The 17082-nt window shown below is 44.1% G+C and overlaps 1 protein-coding gene across 1 annotated transcript in view; it reads right to left on the reverse strand.

Annotated features, from left to right (window-relative positions):
- Window positions 1-2420: 2420 nt before the first annotated feature.
- The window catches only part of SLC26A8 (solute carrier family 26 member 8), an 81228-nt gene continuing 66566 nt past the window's right edge, over window positions 2421-17082 (reverse strand). The window contains exons 12-20 of the mRNA XM_023764782.1: window positions 16793-16888; window positions 15640-15746; window positions 15490-15559; window positions 14999-15091; window positions 14752-14883; window positions 11186-11533; window positions 6812-6866; window positions 6535-6713; window positions 2421-3068 (exon numbers count right to left, since the gene is read on the reverse strand). Coding sequence (XP_023620550.1) covers window positions 2619-3068; window positions 6535-6713; window positions 6812-6866; window positions 11186-11533; window positions 14752-14883; window positions 14999-15091; window positions 15490-15559; window positions 15640-15746; window positions 16793-16888 — 1530 coding nt within the window. The 3' untranslated portion in view covers window positions 2421-2618. The remainder of the gene's footprint in view (window positions 3069-6534; window positions 6714-6811; window positions 6867-11185; window positions 11534-14751; window positions 14884-14998; window positions 15092-15489; window positions 15560-15639; window positions 15747-16792; window positions 16889-17082) is intronic.

Below are 17082 nucleotides of genomic sequence, written 5' to 3' on the forward strand. Positions count from 1 at the left end.
AAGGACAGACCATTCATATGCAAAAGCCACTGTGCACAGCTTGGGTGGGGTTGTAAATCGGGTGGGGTGGGGTCTCAGAGAATCACCAGGGTGGAGCAAACAGAAATGGCTGCCAGTCAGCCCTGCCCCAGGGAGGTCCCAGAACAGGAACAATGACTGCTGTGAGCACCTCCATCTGGGAGAAAGCCGCTCCAAGTTCCTGCCCCAATGCCAGACAGTCCACTTTCTCCCCATATGTGTCTGTGTCCCCTAGTGCTGGAGCTCAGAGGAAGCAGGACCTTGTAAGTTCAGTTTGTGGTGCTGGCCTTTTAAGAGGAACTGCTGGGTCTCTAGCAGCCTCTGTGTCACTGAGCCCCAATCTGCACAGTTTTTACAGTCCGTAGTTCTTACTGCCTGTAGGGACTTCTTTCCCCAGCTCTGGAACCCTGGGCTGGGGGTCTGGTGTGGGGCTGGAACCCCTTGCTCCTCCATGCAGCCTCTACACAGGCAATCTCCCTCCCAATTAAAAAAGTGGCACACCCGGGTGCTAGACCAGCCCATTCCGCGCCTCCGCACCTCCGCACCTCCTACCAGTCTCAGCGTTCTTTCTTCTTTACTTCTCTAGTTGTAGTACTTCCATTCGGCCAGCTTTCTGGTGGTTCTGGATGACAGCTGTTCTGTATTTTAGTTGTAAATTTGATGTGGTTGTGGGAGGCAGCAGGTACAGGAGTTTACCTATGCTGCCATCTTGGATCGCTCCGAGACACCTATATTTTAACAAGGATTTCTTTAATTTAACAGAAGAGAGAAATTGAGTGCCTGAGCAAGAGGAATCTTGTTTATTTGGTGGAAAATAAAATTCAGGATTCCACATACCTTTGCCTACGGGTCAATATTTCTCTTCTGGTTATAACTTAATACCAGATTTTTGTTGTTGTTAATCCTCACTCGAGGATATTTTTCCATTGATTTTTAGAGAGAGTGGAAGAGAGAGGGAAAGACAGAGAGAGAAACATCAATGTGAGAGAAACACATGGATTGGTTGCCTCCTGCACGAGCCCTGACCAGGGCCTGGGCTGGGGAGGAGCTTGCAACCGAGGTACATGCCCTTGACCAGAATCGAACCCGGGACCCTTTGGTCCACAGGCCGATGCTCTATCCGCTGAGCCAAACCAGCTAGGGCAATACTAGATTTTTTTAATGGAGAGAGGAGAATTTGATTGTTTTTGTTAATCCTCATCAGAGGATATTTTTCCATTGGTTTTTAGAGAGAGTGGAAGAGAGGGAGGAACAGAGAGAAAGAGAGAGAGATTGCCTCCTGCACTTGACCCAACCACTGAGGGCGATCAAACCTGCAATCCAGGTACATACTCGTGACCAGGAATCAAACCTGAGACTCTTCGGTACACCGGCCGAGGCTGTATCCACTGAGCCACACCAGTCAGGGCTTTTGTTTGTTTGTTTATTGGGAGGGTGGATTTTTTGAATGAATGGTTTTGGACCAAACTTGTAATGATTAACTTTTCCAATTCCTAAGGGGTTTGTATCTGTCAGATTTTTAAGATTTTTAAAAACTGATTTTTAGAGAGAGAGTAAAGGAGAGAGAGAAACATCTATGTAAGGGCAAAACACTGTATGTCCCCTTGCGGGGATCGAACCTGCTACCAGGGCATGTGCACTAACTGGGAATGGAACTGGCAACGTTTTAGTGCACAGGACAATGCCCAACCAACTGAGCCACACCAGCCTGGGCTGTCACAGATTTTAACTAAGTTTGGTCTACCAAGAGTACAGACTCTAGATCAGCAGTCGCCAACCTTTCGGACCTCAGGGACCACCAGTGTTCCACAGACCACCGGTTGGCAACCACAGCTCTAGATTGCATGTATCTTAAGCGCCTGTGGGAAAGAAGCAATGGTGACTATGAATCTGAAGACCAGGGAGAGTTCTACAGAGCTAATGTTCTCATCAATTGGTACAGATACCTGGCCTTCTGAGACTGTGGTAGTATAAGATACTGACCTTAGAGAGATGGCAAAATGCCTTCAGCCTAACAGTTCCTTGTATTGCATGCCTCAGAGGCTGGCCTGGCTTAACCTGCCTCAGTAAAGATACCTTGCATATAGAATACAAATGCTACCCAGTTGTTGTTTTCCTAGCTCATCTCTTCTCCACCACGTCTACCTACTTCTGGTATTTCTCCTACCCATTTCCTTAGACGTACAGAATACAGAGAAAGGAGAAAATGCAGGAAGGGTCCAAATGTAACTAAAGTTATATATTTTATTTGAGCCTCATTTCTTTGGAGAAAGGAAACAAACTGAGAGGAGTAAGTTAGAGATGATGTGATAAAAACACTAGAAGTGCAGAATGTACAAAGAAGGAAATCTTTCATTAGAATATCTGCTGAAGGTGAAATGAGGTGAGCCTGGATAGGGAATTCAGAGACAATTCTTGGTATTTAGCATTGTGATCAGGGTGTGAGATCACACTGCTGAGCAAGGAAGAAAGACAGCAGGTGAAGGAGTCCCAAAGCAAGTACTGCTGGTTTGTAACTACTCTAGGGCTTCTGACCAAGTGACCCCGTTTGGGTGGGAGGATTTGTCAAGGGAATCTGACCCTTATTCCCAGTTCATCTCCTAGGGATCCTCAGTGTCACTGTCCTGAGATGAATACGGAATCATATATGGCTGCCTCTTGTCCACTGACCGTGTCCCAGGTGGATTCTGACTTGGGGAGTTGGGAGGCCAGTATTGCTGCCGAGGATAAGTCTGAGGCCTTGGTATGGACTTGAGCGCAGGCTTGGGCTTGAACTCCAGGTCCAGCTCATTCTCAGGTTTGGGTTCAGGTTCCAGTTCGGGCTCAAGCTCCGTTTCAGGCTCCAGCTCAGACTCAGGTTCCAGCTCCGATTCACGCTCCATCTCGAGATCCTGATCCAGCCCAGTGTCTGACTCCAGTATGGGCTCCAGCTCTAGGTCCAGATCTGACTCCTCCTCTAGTATGGGCCTTTGCATCCTGGCGTAGGTGGAACTTAGATTTTTGGGACCTTCTAGAATACTGCCGCTTATTTTTTGTCTTGCATCTCTACCCTGAAATACATATAATTAGATGGGTTAAAATTTTCAATTAAATTTAACTTTTGAATAGTCAAGGAACTTCAGAATAAAACAGAACTTTAGGTACCAGAAATCATGAATTCCTGGGAAAGCAGAAAATATTTCTGGCCTAAATCTGCTTTTCATCTTCTTTGCACCCTCCGGTTCCTCAGTTACTCACTATTTTTTAGGCTCAATCAATCCATACTCCTGATTTCTCTGGATTTTCTAAGTAGCCTGGGTTTCACGGTCAACCATTTGAATAGCAATGGTCTTGGCAGCATTCTGAAACATCCTGTCTCCTTGATCTTACTCGTCTTTCCAACCCCCTGTGATCCTTAGCAGGGCATGTAAGGCCCCCGTGACCCGGCCTCTTGTCTTCTTTAGCTTCAGCTCTATCTGTAGTCCCAACCTTTGCTCTATCCATAAAACTAACCAAAGATGCCTGACTCCTGCTTACCTTTGCTCATGCGACTCCCTGTGTCTGCACTGTCCTTCTCCATCTCAGCCACACACACTTATTCATTGGTCCAGATTCATATCAAAGATCACTAACCAGGATCTTAGTTTTGGGTTCAATTGTGCCTCACTTACACCTTTATCATAGACCAGTAATGTACTGTCTTATTCATTTAAAAATATATCCCCCATTAGACTCTAAGCTCCTCGAGGCAGGGCAAGGCCTGGTTCCTGATATGCCAGTCCCAGGCACTCTGCCTGTCACGTAGCAGATGCCTGGTAAGCTTTGTAGCAGCAGCATTCCACAGAATTAACACCTTTCATCCCTCCCGAAACATTCTTCTCTTCTCCCATATGACACTCTTTCACTTTTCCTTCCTCCCTTCCTCCCTTCCTTCCTTCCTTCCTTCCTTCCTTCCTTCCTTCCTTCCTTCCTTCCTTCCTTCCTTCCTTCCTTCCTTGTTGCTTCTTCTTGGTCTTCCTGTTGTCTTCTCTACTCCTTCTGGACTTCTGACTATTGGCATGCCCCAAGGCTTGACCCTGAGACCCTTCTCCTCTCCATCTGCACTGTCCCCACAGGCAATTTAATTTAGTCCCATAATTTTTGTTACAGTAAAACCTCGATATAATGGACTAATTTGAGCGAGGGGGTGCCCATTAAAGTGGGAAGTCCATTATATAACAAAGTAGGTTTTCCCAATGCACATGTTAAAAAATTGACAAATTAGTTGGTTAACCTATTTTTACTTATTTGGACACATTTGTGTAATTAAAATAACTAAGTATGTATGAAAAGTTTAATTTCATAGAAAAATTTTCTATATGTTTTACAAATGCACATGGCTGGGCTGTGGTTTGGCACATGTGGGAACATCGCCAGCAGCCTTAAAATTGCTGCAGGAAGTCACACCAGGAGATAACAGAACCACTTACTGCACAACAATGTGGTGTACCATGTGCTTTGTTTACCGGCAAGCAGTGACTCTTGGATATAAATATGTAGACTATAATTGTAGATATGTCATATTTATGCCAGCAAAATTACTACAGTGTTTTCCCCGACATTTGGCCTATTCGCTAAAATTTGTTAAAAATAGCAAAAAAAACCAACCCTGTCAATTTAACGATAACCACATTTTGGTTATAAGCATTTTAAAATTAACAGGGTGTTAATGTTCACATATGACATATGGACTGGAAGTTTTATCTATTAAATCCAAAGTCCGTTTATCGAGGTCCACAAAATCGAGAGTTTACTGTACTGTCTATGTGCCAATGACTTTTTAGTTAAAACCCTTCCCCCGATCTGCTGGCTCATATATTCATTTCCATTCTTGACATCTCCACTTGGATATTTAATAGGCATCTTGAATTTAATACATTCGAACGGAACTTTTCCCCCTTCTACTCTTCCCTAGTTTAAATGCTAGGAAAATTTTGATATATTCAATACCAAGTCTTAAGTTCTGATAAGCATGTTAGTAAACTAGGAAAATACTTTTAAAAAACATGGTAAATATAAAGTACTATATTACTTTATATTCTCCTCTCTGACTTAATATAAAGTACATCTTAAGTCAACTATCACCACTTACACTATCACCACTCAAATAAAAGTGTAAGCTTTTCTCATTAAATTCAGGAGTAAGACAAGACTTGCCATTATCACTTAAGTTGTTCTGGGAAGGCTAGCTAATGCCATAATATGTGAAACTGAAATAAGAATTCTAGCAACTGGAAAAGAAGAGATTTATATTATTTGTGGAAAATATTTTTTGTCTAGAAAACTCAAGAGAATTAACAATGAAACCTTTTTGGACTAGTAAAGGATTCACAAAATGGCCAAATAATTTAATAAAAATCAATAGGTTTCCTTTATACCAGCAGTTGCCAGTTAGAAAATATAATGAAAAAGATTATTCCTTTTAAATAGCAATAAAAATGTAAAAGAGAGAGGATAAAGTGTCTAGGATTTGTCTATATGAAGAAAGGCACAAAATCTTACTATGAATACAGCATTAACAAAGACTGAATAAATGTTGAGGCTGCCCATATAGAAAAATTGTGATCAAATCTAGCTATTGGGGAAAGCTATTCTGGATAGGCAGAGGCACATAGCCTATGAGAATTCTCAGCAAAGGTAGGGAAATTCTTGGTAATACATTACTAAGAGAAAGAGGGCTATGTTTTACAAGCTTGGCTATCTTTTACTTATTAAAATTTTTATAAACACTTGTTACTCCGGTAATTTCTTTTTGTCATAAAAAATTCAAGCATTATTGAAATATAGTAAGTTGATGAATAGGGGGTTTAATTAAAAATAATTTCTACTCATTAGGTGAGATTTTGGTGCCCATCTGTGTTTTAATTTTCTTTTTGAGAGGAAACTGTTAACCTTCACAGATACTGGTCTGAAAACACTGAGGTAGGCCCAGGTCTTTACTTAGTATTAACAAATGGCTAAATATTTTGGCTTGTATATCATTCTCCTTTGCATTTGGTCAGGTTGAGTAAATTATATTATTCACAATAGAAATATAGCCAAAGTGTTAGACTAGCAGATCTTTACCTCTGTGAGTTCATCAGTTTTACTATTCACCCCAAGGGTGGGGTGGGGAGGATTCTGAAGGTATAGCTAGAGATGTTTAAAATATTTAGTTATTGATACGGCATTGGCACTAACCTAGCTTTCGGTAAAAGGGCCCTTGAGGCCTTGGCGGGTTGGGTAACCCTCTCTTCAGTTGAGAAAGGGCCCTGAATGGTATCCAGATGTCATGGCAGTGGGGGAACCTGGGACTCAGGTCCGCTGCTAGTTACCAACTGATAAGGGAGCATTTCAGTTTCGCAAAGTCTGGCACAGCCATACTCAATAAATGCTGAGTATGCTCAGCACCCTTTCCTGGATGTGCTCATCTCTGTCTGATCAGGTGTCTTCCCTTTTCTCTCCCCCCACTTCTCGCCCCACCTCACCCCTCACCCTAGATGTTTCACATCATCCAACCTTATCTGAGTAGGTTTCCTGTATCACTGTCTCAGACTCATCCACGCTTAACTCGGAGGTCTCTGAAAACTTCCTTGACAACGCAAACAGCACAGCGTCATGGAGCGTGAGGAACAGTTGGGTCTTGGTGATGCCATCATCAAAGAATTCATTCCTCTCAAAGGCCTTGACCACAGAAGCTACAAACCAAACCCAGAACACACACAGAGTCAGACACTGGGGAGGAGAGCACCCAGGGTGCCAAACATAGCCCTCTCGTAGGGGGAAGCATACTCACAGTGAGTCCCTGCAATGAGCACCATAATGTTGGCATTGTGGAAGGCGTTGCACATCTGCAGGGAGGGAGTAAACCAGTGTTAGGGATCCCTACACTCCCTAGGAAAGTTAGCTGGGTTGTAAAGTCCCTTTGGTTATTCCCTTGTCTGGGGTAAATGTACCTTTATATCCAATTCAGCTCTATAAACATTTGATGGGTGGACTTCTGTAAGCTAGGAAGTGTCTAAAGTGCTGAGAATACAAAAGAGAATCAGACCGTCTCATGTGGGGTGGGGACTGAGAAGGAGGGTAGCCCATGGTCTCAAGGGGAAAACAGTTCATTTAAAGGGAGAATGTCAAGTCTACTCATCCACGGATGGGCACTTGGGCGAATAGTGCTTCTATGAACATAGGGATGCATACATTCTTTCTGATTGGTGTTTTGGGATTCTTAGGATCTATTCCTAGAAGTAGGATCACTGGGCCTTGGTGATGCCAGCATCAAAGATGTCATTCTTCTCAAAGGCCCTGACCACAGTTCCATTTTTAATTGTTTGAGGAAACTCTACACTGTTTTCCATAGTGGCTGCACCAGTCTGCATTCCCACCAGCAGTGCACGAGGGTTCCTTTTCCTCCACATCCTCACCGGCACTTGTTGATTTATTGATGGCAGCCATTCTGGCAGGTGTGAGGTGCTACCTCATTGTCATTTTAATTTGCATCTCTCTGATGATTAGTGACTTTGAGCATTTTTTTCTTGGCCATCTGTATGTCCTCTTTGAAGAAGTGTCTATTTAGGTCCTCTGTCCATTTTTAAATTGGATTGTTTGTCTTCTTTTTGTTAAGTTGTATGAGTTCTTTATATATTTTGTGGAAATTAACCCCTTATCAGATGTATCATTGCCAAATATGTTCTCCCATATAGAGGGAACCATCATTTTGTTGATGGTTTCTTTTGCTGGCCAGAATCTTTTTATTTTGATGTAGTCCCATTTTTGTTTATTTTTCCCTTTATTTCCTTGCACTAGGAGCGGTATCAGCAAAAATATTGCTACAAGAATCAAAGTGCCCATCAGTAGATGAGTTCATAGAAAAGCTGTGATACATTTACACAATGCACTACTATGCAGCTATAAAAAAGAAGGATCTCTTACCCTTTGAGACAGCATGGAGGGACCTGGAGAATATTATACTAAGTGAAATAAGCCAGTCAGAGAAAGAAAAGTATTACATAATCTCACTTATATGTGGACTCTAATGAACAAAATAAAGTGACAAACAAAATAGATACAGAGACATGGAAGCATGCAACAGAATGACGAATCTCAGAAGGAAGAGGTGGGGGGGTGGGTGGGAAGAGGTTAACCAAAGAACATATATGCATAACCCATGGACACAGACATAGTGTGGTGAAGGTCTGGGGGTTGGGGGGCCGGGATCAGGGTGGAGGGGGCCAATGGGGGAAAATAGGGGACATCTGTAATACTTTCAACAATAAAGATAAGCCTGGCCAGCGTGGCTCAGTGATTGAGCATCAACCTATGAGCCAGGAGGTCACGGTTTGATTCCCAGTCAGGACACATGTCTGGATTGCGGGCTCGATCCCCAGTGCGGGGCATGCAGGAGGAGGCCGATCAATGATGCTCTTTCATCATTGATGTTTCTGTCTCTATATCTCTCTCCCTTCCTCTTTGATCAGTAAAAATATATTTTAAAAAATAATTTTAAGAGACAAATTTCAAAAAAAAAAAGAGAGAAAGAGAATGTCACATGAGTGCAGTACTAGGATAGGGACAGGCACAGGTGTGATGAAACACACTGACGGTCCTCAAGAACACGAACTCTATCTCTGGTGATTGGTATTTGCATGTGATCCCCTTCTCCATAGAGTTCACTAAGCAGGGGAGGCAAAACATGGCCCGGAGACGGTCAAATGATATAGTAGGAAATGGAATTCAAGGAGCCTGAGAATCGTATTCAGAGCTGCTCTGCAAAGTTGCATTTGACTTTAGTAAAACATCAGAAATTTAGTGGTATCAGATTATTAAGCATCTGCCATTGACCTCAACTTTACTTCAGCTAATATATACGGTATGCTCTGGGGCAATGAATAAAGTTCAATACAAAGCAAGTCAATTAAACTCAATACTCTAAGATTAAATAGACCAACCCTGAGCGCTGAGTTAAAATGTGAAACCAAAAAAAACACACACAAAAAAACAAAAACAAAACAACTAAAACAGACAGACTACTTCTTTCACTTCCAAGAGGAAACAAGAAAGTCATTCTTGATCACATGGTAAATCATAAAGTCCTTTGGTAAAGAGCCACAAGGGGCATACTCGAAACGACAAGCAAATGAAATCCCATGAATTAGGGAGAAGCTTAAATTGAGTGGTTATCTCTAGTGAGAACAACAGCTGGGGCTTTTCTTATTAAGTTTTCAATTAGAATATTTGAAATGATTTCCTCCAATATGGCAGGATAGAACAATTACAAAAGGAATGAAGAAACCTGTATTTTTAAAGTGTAAAAGTGTGCCGTGAATCTGAAGGCTGTAAAGTAAAGGTAGGGGTCTGATATAGCCTCCATGTTGGGGCTGGAGCTTAACCAAAGAACATATATGCATAACCCTTATGCATATATGTTCTTTTGGTTCTTTGATGATGTTTGCAGCTGTGGATGGGTCATGCCAAGGTCCAGACAGCAAGAGAGAAGGGGGAGGAGAGGATGGAACAAATGCTCTACGTCCCAGTGATGGACAGGCCAGATACTAACTGTGAGCCCAGAACTCTTAGGGAGAAATATGGCTTGTCTCTCAGGGCTGTGTGGGAATTAATGGGATCATGTATATAAATGTATCCACTCAACGTGGCATACAATAGGCACTTAATAATGTAGAAGAATGAACTCTAAAGTAACAACTAGAGCACAAGCCTGGGAGAAGAGAACACAGCCCAGTAGGATGACCTAAGCTGGAAAAGCCCACAAGATGACATTGTCATGTATAGTTAAACCTGAAAATGAAGTGGGGAAAAGGGGTCTCCTGGACGGGAAGCCCTGAGCATGAATCTCTCTATGCCTCTCATTTTAGAGATGAGGAAACCAAGACCGGATACAAATTAGTGAGTTACCCCTGGTCAGAGGAGCAGAAACCAGGGCAGAGCACACGTCACAGACCACCCACCAGAGTTCTTGCTGCTTTGGGAAGCTTCCTGTTGCCTCAGGCCAAGGAGGAGCTGGATTCACTTAAGAGAGAATCATTTCCTTTAGGAATAAGAAGGTTTGATGATATAGGATCTTAGAATTAAGGGTGGAAAGGAGCCTATCTCAAGGAAAGGTGGAAGTAGTCAAAGCCAGGAAGTGGGCGTTCAGGATGTTTAAACCTGAGCCATCGCCATCAGGGGAGAGAGAGAGAGAGAGAGAGAGAGAGAGAGAGAGAGAGAGAGAGAGAGAGGGCTGGAGACTGAGATAAGCTGGCTGGAAAAAAGAGATTGTACTTATGAGACATTGAACAATAAAGCCAACATGGTTAGTTGTGCATCTCCACTGTCCATGTTGTGTAAGAAAGAGAAATGAAAACTGTCAGAGAAACTAGAGTGAGAGAGAAGTCAGGACCTAGGAACACAGATTTTTTTTTTTAATTTTAATTGGTTTTTTTTAGAGAGAGGTAGAGAGAGAGAGACATATCAATATCAATCGGCTGCCTCCCACAATTGCCCTGACCGGGGATTGAACCCATACCTGGACATGTGCCCTGACCGGAACTGAACTGTCACTCTTTGTTATACGGACAACACTCTAACCAACTGAGCCACACTGGCCAGGGAAGAGACAGAGCTTTTGAAGGAAAAATTTTCCCTGCTCTTTTCACCCAAAGATGCAGGCAATGAAGAGAGAACTGGGGATGATCCTACAGGTACTGGACCAGGCAGCCTCAAGCCCTAGGCTTAGGGTGTCTTTTCATCACAACTTCTTCAAATCTGAGTGCCTCTTACAATGAGCAGCTGAAGAGTGGAGAATTCTTGGCGAGCTTTTATTCTGTAGCACTCAGAGCTATTGTTTAAGATTTGCAGCTAACTCCCAGGTTACACTAGGAGTTGCTGGCTGAGGCATAGATTGCTGTTTTAACGGTTTTGAGAGTTTCCCCCTTTTTCATCCCTCGAGCAATAATACGCTATGCTTAGGTAGCCACCCCAGTTCAATAAATCAGAGTTGGTTAATTTTCTATTTATTCTGGTTGACCTTGAACTATCTTCAGTGTCCAAATTTCTAGTGGCCCAGGAGTCACATAGTAGCTGATCAGTGACTAATAGGACTCAATCAGGGTGGGGCTTGGGGTGGGGGGTGGTAGCTGAGGATCAGAGCTCTTGTTAAAGCCACCTCAGTACCTACCTGTCTTAATACGACCACAGCCTGTGAATCCACAAAATGCACCATGGAGAAATCCAGGATGACGGTGTGGGTGCTGGGTATAAAAGACGAATCTGATCTACTCCTGACCTGACTTCCAGAAGCGTCAGGGAGTGACTTCGGGTCGTTTCTAGAGTGTTTATTAGGAAGCCAAATATTCTCATAGCTTTGCCCTTGATTTCTCTGAAGTATGGAAGATACTGTGTTGGGTATTTGTTCCTCAGATGAATATTGGCTCATGTTCCCACTGTCCATCCGTGTGCATTGCATCAGGCTCATAGAGGATGGCTTGCGGTCCTGTTTGGTTTCATATCGCTCTGTGTAAACAACCTGGGACAAGAGTTAGGGGAGGGCTGTGAAAAGACTCAAACAAGAGTGGGGAGTGCTTGCAACTGTGCTGTCTCTATCTACTAACTCCCTCCCTCTCCCTTAGGAAACTTCTCCACAGACCAGGCACGCTGCAGCTTTTCCTTGAGTATCTCACGTCACTTCAAGCTCCGACTGAAAAAAACCCACTTTCATCAGTCCTTATCCTCACCTCTCACAAGCCCCACTCCCCGCAACTTCCCTCCAGGCACCAATGACATTATCATGGTCTTAGTGAGCAGGAGTGACAATCATCTTTGATTTATTCTTTTCCCTCATCCCTGGGTTCTAATTAGCCTCCAGCGCCTTCTAGTGCTTTGAAGTATTTCTTCCACCAGTCCCTTTGCTCAACACTGCCTTCCTTTATCGGCGAAATGGTCTTCTGTCAGACTTCCTTAAAAAAGGCAAAACTGCCTTGAGCAGGGCTGTCATTACCTCTCACTTTCATGCTCCTCGCAGGCCTGAAGCCTGTTCAGCTTTAGGACCCTGCGGAGCACCAGGAGCACAATGGCATGCAAGACACAGGGACCCGTGTCTACCTAGGGAATAAGAACTCATGGAAAAATGGGAATAATTCATATGCTAACATGGTATAATTTGGGGTGATGTTTCTTTAAAAATATTGTTCTAATAACGTTTATAAAATAAAATTTAAAAATAGGAAAAAACTGTAAAGATAAAAAGTATATAAGGTAGTAGATATTGTACAGCAAAAAAAGAAAAAGTGGCGTGGATAGAAAATAAAACTCCAGTTCAGAGGGGAGAGCTGTTCCCCAAGGCTTCAAGGTCACCGAGGCCAGGCCTCGGGGCACAGCTGTGGACTGACTCCGTGGCAGGAGGTACAAGGTCCCCAGGCAGAGGAACCCTCTAAGAGCCTTCCTTCTCTCTCCTTCATCTATTCTGCAGCCCTGTCCTTCAAGGGCTTTCATAATCTACTCAGGCTGTGTCTGCCTGAGCTTACTCCCCAGGCCAAGCCTCTCATCCTGAGGACCCCATACTTATTTTGACCTTGGTGTCTTTGTGCAAGCCTACCATGGGCTGGGAGTCCTCTTTGTCCCTACCTGGCAGAAAGCCAAATTTTCTCTCCTGTCCAGCTCAAACCATTGCTACCAAGGTCTCCCTGACTTTTTGAGCTCATGTTGATCTCTCGTGACCTGGAGTCTTAGAGTTGTTAGAATCTAAACACACAATTTCAAACATAATAATATTCTGCATAGTATGGTTTACTATCCTATTTCATCAGTTTTAAGAGGCATCACCACTTTCTGTATTCTCAAGAAAAAAAATACTGCAAATAAACTAGGACTCGTCATCAACTTCACAATGCATCCAAACTTCAGAGATGTGGAAAAATGCCTGTGTTAGGATTGATCAAACACAACAATGGCCTTCTATGTCACATTAATAGAGTCATCTCCCTAGTGTGATTTAAATCTCTACGAACTCGCCGAAACCGGTTTGGCTCAGTGGATAGAGCGTTGGCCTGCGGACTGAAAGGTCCCGGGTTCGATTCCGGTCAAGGGCATGTACCTGGGTTGCGGGCACATCCCCAGTGGGAGATGTGCAGGAGGCAGCTAATCGATGTTTCTCTCTCATCGATGTTTCTAACTCTCTGTCTTTCTCCCTTCCACTCTGTAAAAAATCAATAAAATATATTTTAAAAAAATAAAATAAATCTCTATGAACTGCTTCAAAATAATCCTGTGATTTGGGGGAGTACAGATGGGTGGGGTATGGATGAAACAAGACTGGCTATTAGTTGTTGAATCTTAAAGTGGATGGGAGGTGCACAGAGGCTCATTATACTTGTCTCTACTTTTGTGTATGTTCAAAATTTCCCCTGAAAAAAACATTTTTTTAAAAGAACCACCTGGATGGACCTTGAGGACATTATGCTAAGTGATATTCTCCAGCAACAAAAAGACAAATACTGTGTGATTCCAGGGATATAGGAGGTGCCTGGATTAGTCAGATGAATAGAAACAGAAAGTAGAATGGTGGTTGCCACGGGCTGAGTGAGGGGGAGTGGGAGATGTTACTTAACAGGTACTGAGTTCCAGTTTTCCATGATGAAAAAGTTCTAGCAATAGAGGACAGTGGGGATTACACAACAGTGTGAATGTATTTAACACTACCATACACTTAAACATGGTTAAGATGATATATTTTATATTACGTATTTTCTACCACAATGAAAAAAAAAAAAGAAGCCAGAGACCTTTAAAAATTCTTTTTCAGAGTGTCATAGTTCTGGGCACATATAGGAGCTTAATGAATACCAGATGATCATACTCTACTCTCGAGTGCACTTGCTGATGTCCTGTGAATGCCCTCTGCAATACTCAGTGCAGTGTGGCTATCACATAAAAATTAAATAGAGAGTTAATTCTGCCCTCTTGGCAAGAAAGCTGGTATTTTCAGGGAGCTCAGTAGAACCTGCGCTCATTGGGGGGTATAGCAACCAGAGTGGGTGACCAGAGCGAGTGCCTGGTGTTTGCAGGGGCCTGCGCAGGAGGGGGACAGGAGGTGTTGCGTGTTGGGCGTGTGTGTGTGTGTGTGTGTGTGTGTGTGTGTGTGTGTGTGTGTAGATACAGCTGCTCCTCCCGAGTGGGGGTGTAGGCTGGGAAATGAGCAGGCCTGCTCTGGGGCAAAGGACTATTTAGATCAAGTCTGAGTTGGAAGCAATGACACTTAGTTCATCGGCTGCAATAACCTGCAGATGCTGTAAACCCCCCTCTGTGCCTGCCCGCCCCTTGCTGCCCATCGTCACTGCCGTGGCCCAGGCAGGTGGCAGGAGACCCTTGAGAACCCAGCCAGCTTGGCCCTCGCCTAGCGGACTTATAAGACAATCTTTAAGTCCCTTATTTTCAGAAAAATAAAATCAGGCAGCCAAAGGTCTGGGAAATGGGCACAGCTAGGGAATGACTCTCTGTCTCTAACCACTGAGTAGGGACTCAAGCGTCACCATCGCTTCCTACCCGCTTTCAGTTCAAGATCTGACCCTCAAAGGGGAAGCCATGTCTTCACCCTGAGCAGAACTCTTTAATTTCCAATTACCTGTGGTCCATCTAGGAGTCAAAATCCCTGAGGGGGTTTTCTTTTCTTAAAACAACAACAACGACCTGCTCTTGTACTTCTTTATAAAGCGCAGAGGGAAATGCAGAAAAGAAGAGGGTGCTAACCCTGGGTGGCGGCTCCAGTTCGTCGCAGTTGCAGTAACACTGACACATCCTTCCCTCCTGCCGGCCGCCTTCGCTGTGAGTGAACAGCCTGTACACCTCTTCCTCTTTCAGAGGCACCCGCACCATTTCCACCTGAAAGGCAGAAGGAGGCTTCAACGTAGATGGGTAGATGGCAAGTGGCAGGAGCGAGGGCCCCTGGGGGAGGCGAGGGGAGCCGGTGGACTAGAGCGGGGAGGGCAGCCCTTACCTCCTCCAACAGCTTGTGCTTCAAGTCGTACACGTTTACAAAGGTGATGGAGTTGCAGCACTGGAAGATTTTCACCCCAGGAAAGGTCAAGATCTGCAAGACAAATGTAAAGTTCAGAGAACTTTCTCAGCTCTTTCGTGGAGGGAGGAACATTCTTCAGAGCCTAATTGAGACTATATTCTTCTTTATAAGAGGCAAGAGCCAGCAAGGCCCTTCCTCCCGTTTCCACCCCTGCTTTGCCTGCTTTCTTCTTTTCTCCGCCATTTCCTCACTCCCCTCTTTTGGCCTTCCACCCCCTAAAGTACATTTTAAAATTATCCTTCACTGGCTGCAGGACTCCAGGACTTACCTGCCTCTTTAAGCGCCCACCCTACCATGGTGCATCCCTCTCCCCACCTTTGTCCAGCGTGTCTGTAGTGCAGCAAACAACAGCAAAGGGATTTTGTAGAAAATCTTTCAGGCAAAGAAGTGGGACTGGTTTGGATTCTTACCTCCCGATAGTCAAGGATGCTTCTGTAAATGTTGGTGTTAGGGATCTGACCCAGGAGGAGAATCTTCGTTCTGAAAGGAAATGCATTTGCCTTTAGGTCATAGTTGCCTTGCCTGCCACGGCTAAGCTTCTAGGACCGGAGACTGAGTACCTGTGTGACTGAACGGTGATGACGAAGAAGGCAAAGGCTACGGAAACCATTAGTCCGACGTCCAGGCCCAGGACAATTGCAGCTACGAACGTCACCATCCAAATAATCTTACGGGAAGAAGCGAAAAGGAAGACCATATCGCAAGCAGAGATGAGGACATCGCCAGTCCTATCTCCTGACACCCTCTCCCTCTCCCTCCTGACACCTGGGATTTAGAGGACAAATTCCACAGCCGCGTGGGCTGATGCCACCACAAAGGGCTGGCCCAAGGCTGCCGAGCAGTTCGTCTAGGCCTCCTGGGTCAGTTCTCTCTTGAAACTTTCGTTTCCTCGCGTGCAAAATGGGGGTATCAATAGCTACGTTATAGGCTTTGCTGAGATTAGAAATGCGGTTTGTAAAGCAACCCAGAACACTCACCAGATGGCAGTTGCTATTTTAAGACCTATAATAGTTATTGGGAGTCGTGAACACCACTCTCAGCAGGTGACTTGACTTGAACCTTCACAGAGAAGAGAGGCTGGAACTCCCTCAAATGTTTACTTCCCCTCCCCCTGCCACTTGTGCGTTAGTTGGAGGTGCTCGCTCTCCTCCTAGAACCAGAAGCTCCGCCCGTGCTCTGGACCACATACCCTCTTAGCTCCTCAGGGATCTGAGTCCAAAAAGTAGGCCCTTTCACATCTCTTTGCCTCTATTGGGTCCTTCTCCCCTCATCACATTCCCCCATCTTTTATTTCTTGCCGTTTCCCCTCTGTCCCCCAGGTCCGTGCTGGAAAGAGGAGGGTGCTCTGTCAGTTCCTCGGGCAGGACACCTCCCTTTCTTATTAGGATTTGTGTCTCCGGGTTAAAAGTCAACCAAATATGCAAGGCATGACAACCCCTTTTTACTAAATTTGTATTGAACTATAACCACTTAGTTATTTTTTATTTAATTTTGCGTAGTTGGAGTGAGGTTGCAGTATTTCTTTGCACCAACAGCTTCGACTCCTCATTTGAAGCAAAAGTAAAGTACCAGGCATCAGAGTTGCTAGTGTCCTTCATGTTGATGTCCTTTGTTTGTTCTCTTTCCCTCTGTCCAACCTTCCCCTGCCCCTTCCCCTTCCCCTGCCCCTGCCCCTGCCCCTGCCCCTGCCTTAGCCAGTGCATCTACACTCACAGAGTCATACTGGCTCTGCCTCCACAGACTGGGTAGATAGTAAATATTTTCAAGCAAGGGTAGGACGTTGCTCACAATAATACCAGCCAGCACAGCCTGTGGGAAAAAGGGTGGACGTACAAAATTACTCATTGTTGTGATATTTATAATAAAAATTCAGACAACCTAATTTTCTTTTTTTTCTAATTTTCTAATAATAAGAAAATAACTAAATAAGTTCTAGTATGAACTACCATGCTATATACCAAATACAAACAAGAATACAAAGTTGTATGCCCAGTTAGGTTGAA

Source organism: Myotis lucifugus, unplaced genomic scaffold (assembly GCF_000147115.1).
Source record: "Myotis lucifugus unplaced genomic scaffold, Myoluc2.0 scaffold_347, whole genome shotgun sequence".
Lineage (NCBI taxonomy): Eukaryota > Metazoa > Chordata > Mammalia > Chiroptera > Vespertilionidae > Myotis > Myotis lucifugus.